Source organism: Lichtheimia ornata, assembly GCF_029851405.1.
Source record: "Lichtheimia ornata isolate CBS 291.66 chromosome Unknown scaffold00196, whole genome shotgun sequence".
Taxonomy (NCBI): domain Eukaryota; kingdom Fungi; phylum Mucoromycota; class Mucoromycetes; order Mucorales; family Lichtheimiaceae; genus Lichtheimia; species Lichtheimia ornata.
Window position 1 is genome coordinate 1 of NW_026695515.1, and position 11096 is coordinate 11096.

At 46.0% G+C, this 11096-nt stretch overlaps 5 protein-coding genes across 5 annotated transcripts; all 5 read left to right on the forward strand.

Annotated features, from left to right (window-relative positions):
• Positions 1-1443: 1443 nt before the first annotated feature.
• On the forward strand, positions 1444-1890 carry O0I10_012986 (uncharacterized protein; the record flags this gene model as incomplete). The annotated part of the gene is made up of 1 exon (XM_058492861.1): positions 1444-1890. The coding sequence occupies one exon, from the start codon at positions 1444-1446 to the stop codon at positions 1888-1890; it is 447 nt and encodes a 148-aa protein (XP_058336369.1).
• A 105-nt stretch (positions 1891-1995) lies between these two features.
• O0I10_012987 (uncharacterized protein) lies at positions 1996-2226 on the forward strand (the record flags this gene model as incomplete). Its single annotated transcript, XM_058492862.1, has 1 exon — positions 1996-2226. The coding sequence occupies one exon, from the start codon at positions 1996-1998 to the stop codon at positions 2224-2226; it is 231 nt and encodes a 76-aa protein (XP_058336370.1).
• Positions 2227-4873: 2647 nt separating this feature from the next.
• Positions 4874-7507, forward strand: O0I10_012989 (uncharacterized protein; the record flags this gene model as incomplete). The annotated part of the gene is made up of 1 exon (XM_058492863.1): positions 4874-7507. The coding sequence occupies one exon, from the start codon at positions 4874-4876 to the stop codon at positions 7505-7507; it is 2634 nt and encodes an 877-aa protein (XP_058336371.1).
• An 800-nt stretch (positions 7508-8307) lies between these two features.
• Positions 8308-9576, forward strand: O0I10_012990 (uncharacterized protein; the record flags this gene model as incomplete). Its single annotated transcript, XM_058492864.1, has 1 exon — positions 8308-9576. One exon carries the CDS (start codon positions 8308-8310, stop codon positions 9574-9576), a length of 1269 nt encoding a protein of 422 aa, XP_058336372.1.
• Positions 9577-9700: 124 nt separating this feature from the next.
• On the forward strand, positions 9701-11044 carry O0I10_012991 (uncharacterized protein; the record flags this gene model as incomplete). Its single annotated transcript, XM_058492865.1, has 1 exon — positions 9701-11044. The coding sequence occupies one exon, from the start codon at positions 9701-9703 to the stop codon at positions 11042-11044; it is 1344 nt and encodes a 447-aa protein (XP_058336373.1).
• Between the last annotated feature and the right edge of the window lie 52 nt (positions 11045-11096).

The following is an 11096-nucleotide window of genomic DNA, read 5'->3' on the forward strand; positions in this document are numbered from 1 at the left end:
TGGAATTAAAAGGCCGCTCTTTTTGGAAGAAAAATTCAAGCCTTGCTTCAAGATTGGCCAGTTCCCAAGAATGTTCAAGAAGTGCGTCAATTCATCGGTCTTGGTTCACATTACAGGCGCTTCATTCGTGGATTCGCAAGCTTGGCAACGCCGTTGACTGATTTGACAAAGGGAACGGGAACAAAGACGCGTCCTGTTGTGTGGACTCCGGAGTGTCAAGCCGCTTTTGAGGAAATCAAATCCCGCATGATCTCTGCCCCTATTTTGCAACATCCCAATCCTGATGCTCCATTTGTCATTGAAACGGATGCGTCTGATTTTGGTGTCGGTGGCGTGTTGCTGCAAAAGGGGGAGAATGATAGCTTGATGCATCCACTCGCTTTCACATCCAAGAAGTTGTCGCAAGAGGAACGCAATTATCCAGCTCAAGAACGTGAACTTTTGGCTATCCTGCATGCATTAAGAGTTTGGCGTTGTTTTGTTGAAGGCCGTCCATGTACTGTATACACCGATCATCAACCATTGGAGTACTACAAGACACAAGCCAAACCTACAACTCGTCTCACAAGGTGGATTCAAGAATTTGCACTCTATGATCCTAGCATCAAGTACAAGCCTGGTAGACTGAATCATGTGCCTGATCTTTTGTCTCGTCGTGATGGCCCTGATTGCAAGCCTGCCGAATCAAGTATGGAGCCTGAGTACCTTTATGCTGTGAAATCCGTTCAAGACTCTGAATGGCCCAAGTTTTATGCCAAACCAGAATCAGAATGGCCATCACTTTTCAAGGATCAATTACTCAAGCATCAAGATCAATTTGTGGTGCGTAATGGTGCCGTGTTTCGGAAGGCCAAGGTTGGTGACAAGGTTGAAGAGCGTCGTTTTGTCATGTTTGCACGTCGAGCCGATTTGGTGCAAGATTTTCACAAGTCCGTCGGTCATGCAAGCAAGCTCACAGTGCAAGATTTAATGTGCAAGCGTTGGTGGTGGCCTCAAATGCGTCATGACATCGAGACTTGGTTGGCAGCTTGTCCTCAATGCCAACTAGCAGCAAGACCTGATCGCAGCACACATCATGCACCAATGCGTCCTTTGGATGTTCCTCCTCCTTTTTCAAGATGGCATATTGATTTCATTGGTGAGCTTCCAACTACGTTGCGTGGCAACAGGTGGTTACTTGTCGCGGTGGACTATGCAACCAATTGGACTTGTGCTCGTGCAATACCAGATGCAACAGGTGATGCAATTGCCAAGTTTATTCATGAGGAGCTGGTGTTACCATTTGGATGCATGAATGAACTTTTGTCTGATCGTGGTGCAAATTTCATGTCCAATGTCCTTGCCAACTATCTCGGCCGCCTCAAGATCAAGCATGTTTTCACCTCTGCATTTCATCCAAGAACCAATTCGAAGGTTGAAAGGACCAATGGTATCATCAAGCAGATGCTTCGCAAGTATGTCCATGGCAAGATTCATCGTTGGGATGATTTTGTTCAGCAAACTGTTTTCGCATGTCGTGTTCGCAAGCATCGCACTACTGGTTACAGCCCTTATTTTCTCGTATATGGTCAAGAGCCGAAGTTGCCTGGTGATGAGTTGCCTCCATTTTTGCTTACTGATACCGATGATGCTGACAAGGATCAAGAAATTGCCGTCAAAGGCCGTGTACCTGAAGTCCGTGCATTACGTCAAGCCCGTGCCATAGCTGAACAACGTCTTCAAGACACTGCTGCCAAAGACAAAGCACGTTGGGACGCCATTATGAAGCCGCAAGTTTTCGCCATTGGCGATCATGTCTTAATGAGACATGAGAACAAGCTGAGCCTGGAATACACTTGGAAAGGACCATATCGCATCATCAACAAGAACGCTTCCACTCACATCTACTAGCTGCAAGACCTTAATGGCAACACTTACAATTCTTGGGTACATACAGACCGCCTTCGTCCCATCCATTTCACCACTACACCCACTGATCCATGGTATGATCCAACAATGACTCGTGCTGCTGAACGCCGTGATCTTCAAGCTTCGACCCACTTGCATGTTCTCGAGGACGATCAACATTCTGGAGAGGGGGTATTGTCGCAGCCTTTGGCCGAGCAATCTCTTTTGGCAAGCTACGCCTCATCATCTTCTACTTGCAATCATGCAAAGCCCATTGACACCGCCACACCACCAAACCCATCTTCTACTTCGCCACCTTTGCCAAGCCCATCTCTTTGACTGCGCCCTCCATATCATAGATAGCCAACACATATAAATATCCCCTCATTCTGATAGAATAAAACATCATCTTACGTCTGTACTTTATTCAGTGTACTAGTCTTTCTATCTCTGGCCATTGGTTTACCAGCTCAGATTTGGACCGACAAAGAAGATCCGGTATGTTGCTGCGACAAAAGAACGAGAAATATGTCGTATCACTCTTTTGTTACACGTGATCTTCGATACTTCTTTTGTTACACATTGCTTCGCAGCAGCTTTATTGCTGCGCACATCTTACTGCGCATGCTGCGCAACACTTGTATCATCATCCATCATCATGCTGCGCATACTGCGCCTATCTTTTAGAATAGTATAAATATCCCTTTCTCTTGTATGAATAAACCATATCTTATATTCTTATCTTCAATCAGCAAAAAGCTTCATTCGTCTATTCTCTATTCTGGCCATTGGATTACCAGCACAGATTCGAATACTGTCGTAGTCCCTTTTGTCACACGTGATCTTGAATACTTCTTTTGTTACACATTGCTTCGCAGCAGCTGTATTGCTGCGCAACTCTTTTGCTGCGCTACTACGTTGCTACGCAACATCCATCATCTTGCTGCGCATGCTGCGCCCTTACATTATAGAACAATATAAATACCCCTCTCAATTGTATGAATAAACATTATCTTATATTCTTATCTTCAATCAGCAAAAAGCTTCATTCGTCTATTCTTTATTCTGGCCATTGGATTACCAGCACAGATTCGAATACGACATTTGGTAGCTGATGCAAAGTTTCGATTCATCAAACAACAACCCGTACAAGAACAGACCCAGTTTTCAAGGATATCGTGTGCAAGATAGCGATTCAGAAGAAGAAATTACAACAAGACAGGAGCCCAGCTTTATTGAAGAAACGAACACTATGGAACAAGGACAAGCACAACGTACACCTACCGTGGAAGAGCAAATGGTGATGCTCATGGCCGGCATGCAAAGACTTTTACAACAAGGAAACACCACCTCAAGCAGTTTTACAAGACCGAAGCTCCCTGAACCTGATACCTACCATGGCGATCGTTCTCCAGGCGCTATTGAAAGTTGGATCCGTACGATGGAACGTTACCTGCAATTGACCTCTTTGGATGATCATGAGTGGGTGCCGTTTGCTGTCATGAAGCTACGAGACGAAGCAGAAGAATGGTGGCAACAACGAACGTCTTATGGCTCGGCGATATCTGATTGGGCTGATTTTCGAAAGGAAATCATTGTCGAGTTTCGACCATTGAATGCCACTCAACAAGCTCGCGACAAGTTGGCTGTGTTGCATCAAACCGGCACAGTCATCGATTATGTCGCACAATTTCGTGGCGTACGTATCCAAATCCCGACGATGACCGATGAAGAAGCACTCGACCGTTTTACAAGAGGACTTCAAGATGACATCCGTGCTCATGTGGTGACCCGTTTCCCTTCTACTTCAGCCGAAGCACAACGTATGGCATTGGCTTACGAAAGCGCACGCAACATTCGTCACGAGTTGTTGTCCAACACAACGCCTTCTCGTCAAGATACAAGATCTCCTGAATACTTGCGTTCTGATGGTGTTGCACCCATGGATCTTGATGTCATTCGCAGCCGCCCTTTTCAACAAAGATGGCGCAACAATGGTGGACAACCACGTTTCCGATCGTATCGCCCAACAAGTAGCATGCATGACAAACAATGTTACAATTGTGGTGGTATGGGTCATGTTGCTCGCTTGTGTCCATCACAACCTCATTCGTCATCTCGTGGTGCTGGTCGTGGTCAACAAGCTGGTGATTTAAAAGGCAAAGCGCGGAAGGAGTGAAGAGATCCTTACCGCGCTCTCAAGAATCTCTTCATGTGGTGCAGCAAGATTCGCAAGTCCCAGAAGCAACGCTTATCGATTTGGATGACAAGGATGATCAAGATTCTCAACCGGTGACAACTAGTAGCATAGACCACAATGCCGTTAATCAGGATCAAGCTTACATTGACGCCTTGTATTCAATAAAAGAGACTGAGTTACCTTTGTATTCTATTGTTTGCAATGGTGTTGTCGTAAGTGCCCTGATTGATAGTGGTGCTACATGTTCATATGTCTCGTCACACGTGGTCATGGGTCAAACTCGAAGGAAGGTGCCTGGTCGTGCTGTTGAAACTGCTGGTGGACACACAATGTCGATTGATGAACAAGTGACTTTGGTGTTGGATGCTGCGGGGTACAAGCACAGCGTCGATGCCTTTGTGCTGGATACCAAGTTTGACGTTATCCTCGGACGCGACTGGTTGAAAGCTGTGAATCCAATACCAGCATGGGATGTCGACACTTGGCAAATCAACAAGAATGGTCATCAGTATTTGCTTCGTCCCAAACATGAACGCACCTTTCCCGATTGCCTACCTGCTTTCCGATCGGCAACTACAACGGCATGATCGCCTCAAAAGGATCTCCGAGTTCTATCTTTGCTATGTCAAGCCCTCTGAAAACGTTGACACGGAGTCTATTGATGCATTGCTCAATGAGTTCAAGGACGTGTTTCAAGACCGTTTGCCTGGTTTACCTCGTGAACGAGATGTAGCACATATCATTGACACTGGAGATGCCGAACCAATCAATCGACCACCCTTCAAGATGAGCCCTTTGGAGCTGGACGAGTTGCGCAAACAACTAAAAGAATTGTTAGACTTACGTCTAATTCGCCCTAGCACATCACCTTGGGGGGCACCTGTTCTTTTTGTGCGCAAGAAGTCCGGTGAATTACGCATGTGTATCGATTATCTCGCCATCAACCAAGTTACTCGACGTCATGGTCATCCTTTGCCTCGAATCGATGAATGCTTGGAACGTCTCAGTGGTGCCCAATACTTCACAAGTCTCGATTTGAAAAGTGGATATCATCAACTGCGTATTCGTGATCAAGATGTTCCCAAGACAGCGTTCAACACTCGTTATGGCTCTTATGAATGGCTGGTGGTTCCTTTTGGTCTTCGCAATTCGCCTGCTCTATTCCAGTCCACTATGAATAGAGTGCTCAATGACTTCCTTGATGACTTTGTGATGGTATACCTGGATGATATCTTGATCTACAGCAAGACCAAGGCCGATCACGAGGTGCATGTTCGCAAGGTGTTGCAACGTCTGAGGGATGAGGAGTTGATTGCCAATCTTCGCAAGTGTGAATTCTACAAGACCGAGTTGGAGTTTCTTGGCTTTCAAGTATCTGGAGCGGGAACCTTACCTTCACCAAGCAAGGTCAAGGCGATTCAAGAATGGCCTGTGCCCACCAATGTGCAAGAAGTGAGACAATTCGTTGGTCTTGGATCTCATTATCGTCGTTTCATTCAAGACTTTGCTGCATTGGCGTCTCCATTAACGGACTTGACGAAAGGAACGGTAACCAAGAAAAGAGCAATTGTTTGGTCTGAAGAGTGCCAACGCGCTTTTGACGAGATCAAAGCCCGCATTTCTCAAGCCCCTATTTTGTCACCACCAAATCCGCACAAGCCATACATCATCGAGACGGATGCTTGTGATTATGGTGTGGGAGCAGTGCTATTACAAGAGGGACCCGATGGCGTAAAGCATCCGATTGCGTTCGAATCCAAGAAGTTGTCCGATGAAGAACGATCTTATCCAGCACAAGAAAGGGAGATGCTTGCTATCCTTCATGCATTGAGAGCTTGGCGGTGTTTCATTGAAGGACGTCCTTATACGGTTTTCTCTGACCATAATCCACTCAAGTATTTCCGCACACAAGTTAAGCCTACACCTCGTCTTACACGTTGGATGGCGGAAATTGAGTTGTATGATCCCACCATTTTGTACAAGCCTGGCAAGGAAAACTGTGTTCCGGATTTACTTTCAAGACGTGATGGGCCCGAATGTGTCACCAATGAATCAAGCATGGAGCCGCAATATCTTTATGCTGTCAAGTCTGTACAAGAATCGGATTGGCCCCAATTTTATGCTATGCCGGAGGACAAATGGCCCACAACATACAAGGATCTTCTCATCAAGCACAAGGACAAATTCGTGGTGCGTGACAACCAGGTGTTCAGGATGGTGCGTGTTGGTGACAAGGAAGAAGAACGACGTTACGTTTTGTTTGCTCGGCGTGCCGATCTTGTACGTGATTTTCACTACTCGGTTGGTCATGCTGGTAAAACAACCGTTGTTGATCTTATGGTGAAGCGTTGGTGGTGGCCTAACATGCGAACGGATATTCAAGAATGGTTAGCTTCATGTGCCGAATGCCAATTAGCTGCAAATGCTGACCGCAAGACCCATCATGCACCTATGGCTCCTTTGGATGTTCCTCCTCCTTTCTCACGTTGGCATTTGGATTTTGTTGGCGAATTACCTACAGCCAAGAACGGCAATCGTTGGCTTCTTGTTGCAGTTGATTATGCTACAAATTGGTGTTGTGCACGTGCTGTTCCTGTTGCATCTGGTGAAGCGATCGCTAATTTCATTTACGAAGACTTGGTGTTACCCTTTGGCTGCATGAATGAAATTTTGACCGATCGTGGATCCAACTTCATGTCCAAGGTGTTGGCTGACTATTTGGGTCGACTCAAAGTCAAGCACAAGCTCACTTCAGCCTTCCATCCTCGCATCAATGCCAAGGCAGAACGAACCAATGGTATCTTGAAGCAAATGATCCGCAAGTATGTCCATGGGGAAATCCATCGTTGGGATGAATTTGTACAGCCTGCTCTTTTTTCTTGTCGTATACGCAAACACCGTACCACTGGTTTCAGTCCCTTTTTCCTTGTCTATGGTCAAGATCCTCAACTACCTGGTGATCACTTACGCCCATTTGTTCTCTCACCTTTGGATGACTCCGATGCCACACTGGACCAAGCTGCCCAAGGACGTGTGCCTGCTGTTCGTGAACTTCGTAAAGTGCGTGCCATTGCCGAAAAACGATTGAAGGATAACGCCGCTCTTGACAAGGCCAGGTGGGACTCTATTATGAAACCTCAAGTTTTCGCCATTGGTGATCATGTACTCATGCGACATGAGAACAAGTTCAGCTTGGAGTATAATTGGAAGGGACCATATCGTATCATAGCTCGTCACCTGGATACCCACATTTATCAACTTCAAGATATGAACGGCAACACTTACGCTTCTTGGGTTCACACGGATCGTCTTCAACCTATCCACATCAAGTCTACTATCAACAACCCCCCTTGGTATGACCCCACCGCTTCACGTGCTCAAGCCCGTCAACAGGTTTCACTCAATGCACAATCCTCGTGATTTTTTTCTCTCTCTCTTTCTTTTGGTTTCCTTATTGTCGAGGACGACACATATTCTGGAGGGGGGGTATTGTCGTAGTCCCTTTTGTCACACGTGATCTTGAATACTTCTTTTGTTACACATTGCTTCGCAGCAGCTGTATTGCTGCGCAACTCTTTTGCTGCGCTACTACGTTGCTACGCAACATCCATCATCTTGCTGCGCATGCTGCGCCCTTACATTATAGAACAATATAAATACCCCTCTGAATTGTATGAATAAACATTATCTTATATTCTTATCTTCAATCAGCAAAAAGCTTCATTCGTCTATTCTTTATTCTGGCCATTGGATTACCAGCACAGATTCGAATACGACAATACGACAAATAAAAAAAAGAAACATGGGGTGCAAAAGATAGACCTACCCCAGGGTTCGATCCTACAGCCTCTTCTTCAACAGACAGGTATACTAGCCAACTACACCAAACACCAGAGACATCTGTCGAGTATCGCGCGCGGCGAATTCGAAGCCTTTTTATACTTTTTTCAGACCTACTTTTGCACCAATTTACTCCTATTTTGACTCCCAATACAATTACCCCTGAAAACGCTTCGCGCGAACTACCAACAAACAACCCCCTAAACAAGTTTACAACCCCTGAAGCCGCTACTGAAATAGCATCTCCTGAAGTTACCCCTGACTCAGCTTCACACTCCCTATCGAAAAGGAGACGTTCAGTAGCACCACGCCCATGAGCCCTCCCTATTCCGAAGAAATTTCTATTATCTCAATCAAGTTCCTCGGAATCGGAATCACCAATGTCAAGCTCACGAAAACCCCCTGTTGTTCGTGGATCGGGAACTTCTGTTTCTGATCGTCGCACGCGAGCCACATCAAGATCGCGATCCACATCACCAGCCTCAACACGTGATCGTCAATTAAAGCAACAACAGCTTCCGAAGCCCACTTGGGATGATATCATCCAAAGCTCTGGGTATGATCCTCTGGCAACTTTACAACGACGTCTTGATGCACAAGAAGTAGAAATGGCCAACCGTTTCAAACTCCAAAACGATCAACTCATCCATTTCAACTCACGTCTTGAAGCCTTGCTTCAGGAAAACGAGACTCTACGCCAAGAACTCAAGGATGCACATGGCGAAATTGAAGAGTTAAAGAAACAAGACGCAGCTCTTACAGCCCAACAACAACAACAAGCATCAAAGCCCACACCACCAAAAACCACAACAACAGCATCCGATCCCGATTCAATGCAAGTGGAAGGATCTTTATTAGGACAAGGCCCTGATGGCACTCACGCCTCCAAATATGCCCATGATTTTGTACCTCCTAAGCCTACCACTTTTGCTCAAGTTGCCAAATCAAAGCTAAAGGGTCCACCCATCCCAAGTCGATCCAAGTCGAGAACGCGCTCCACAGCTGGCAAGAAATCCAATGATACCCCAATCTCGGCGGCCACCATTGAATGGGCGAAACGTGGCTTCAAAGACTCCAAGGATGAACCAACAGGATACACCTTTGTATACCTCAAGAACCAAAAGAGAACAAAGCATAGCGAAGTGCGTAGACGACTACGTATCATTGGTGTACCCCAGGCCAGAGTGGTAGATATCCAATTTCCAAGTAAGGGGGTGGTGGGACTATTGATTCACTCATCCTTCGAATCCATTCTTGTAGAGCTACTTACAAAAGCAGAGATTGCCATCATCAACAACTTCGATCCCACAGCAGAAACAGTCATCAACGATCCGGCTTTGGAAGACTTACCAGACTCAGAGAAAAAGATCCATGCCACAGAGGTGTACCAGCAGCGAATGCTACGTATGTGCCTTCACCTACCACAAGCCCACCTAGGTCACAGCATCCTCAAGTTCTTCCACACGCAATCTGGCCCCCATCACATTAGCAAGACCAACCTGGATATCTTCACCAAGAGAAAACCAGCACCAAAGATTCAAAGGAAACCACGCAATGAGGATGATGAGGAGCTCTTCGTGAAGGTCACACCGCCTCAACACAAAAACCAAGAGAACCAAGACAACGATGACCAACCTATGGAAGTTTAAAAGAAAAAAGAAACAAAAAAGAAAAAGAAAGTAGTACAAAAAAAAAGAAAAAAGTTAAAAAGAGAAAAGAGAAAAAAAAGATACTACTGTAATGACTTCATACTTACCAACAATAAGATTCGCAATGTTCAACGCAGGCGGAATCAAGCGATCACCCGACGAACTCACTAAACACTGCAAGAAACACCGCATCGATTTCATCCTTGTCACTGAAATTTACCTCAAAGAGGACCAAAAACTGTATACGGACTGGATTCAACACCATAACTTCGCTAAAGTACCAGGAGAAGCACGACGTGGATTTGGAGGGATATCCCTTCTCATTCGCCCGGACTTCCCATATCACATCCATCCTGAACTTCTACATCGCAGCGACTTTGTACTTTCCTTCACCCTTGGACCATACAAATTCCATGGCGTGTACTTTCCACCTCACACTATGTCCCATGCCGAATTCGTTAACACACTCAATACCTTGCCAATGGATGACCATACCTTTGTGTTTGGTGACTTCAACACACGCCTAGGCACTATCACTGGTGATCATAGAAGGAATCCAAGAGCAGGCGCCTTCACTCAATGGATAACACGACACAGGCCCACCAATTGGAACGCACAACTCGCATATGGCCAATCCACTTATCGACAAAAAGATTGGCATAGCATAATCGACTACGTCGTATCATCATCCAGAAACGTGTCCGGTACAGCATTGGAAATCTTCGACCAAGTATCCCTCAGCTCTGACCACCACGTATGTCGCTTCCGATTCACCGCCAGGACCCCTAAACCTTTGTTGGATCCAGCTAATGCAATACGTCAGCACTGGAAACTTCAAAGGTTGGAGGAAAGAGAAGTGAAAGAACTATACATTACCCAATTCGAATCACATGCCACAGAGATCATCACCGAAGTTGAGGAGTTGAAGACACAAGAACGAGTGGACACACAAGCACTGGAATTAATCGGCACCAAGATCGAAGAAAGCATTCACCTAGCACTGGATAACAGTGTTACCAGAGGGGAGCTGCGTCCGAAACATTGGCGGTGGTTTTGGACTGAAGAAATCCAAGGACTTGCGGATCGGCGCGAACACCACTATCGGCGATGGCGTAATAGTAGGCGAGGCACATTGACAAGAGCAGCAGCATGGCGAGACTATGAGCAAGCACGTGAAGACCTCAAACGTTTGATCCAACAAGAACGAAATCGACATTGGAGGCAATATTGTACAAGGATGGCAACAGCCGACAATAGCGAGACCAATAGCACCATCAAACGAATCAAGATGAACAAGACCAGGAAACAATGCACGTTATCTCATCCTCAAGGACCAAGGCAGGCGGCTGAAATGATGGTAAACCACTTGGTGAACGTTTTTGGCGGAGAGCAAGATCATACATCACGACCACCTAGACATCCTCGAGCACCACCTGATGATGGCGGGGTTGGTTATGTCAACGGGTAGTTGGGCCCTCCCCCCCACCCAAATTTCAAATTCAGTCAGCTCTTTTATTCTG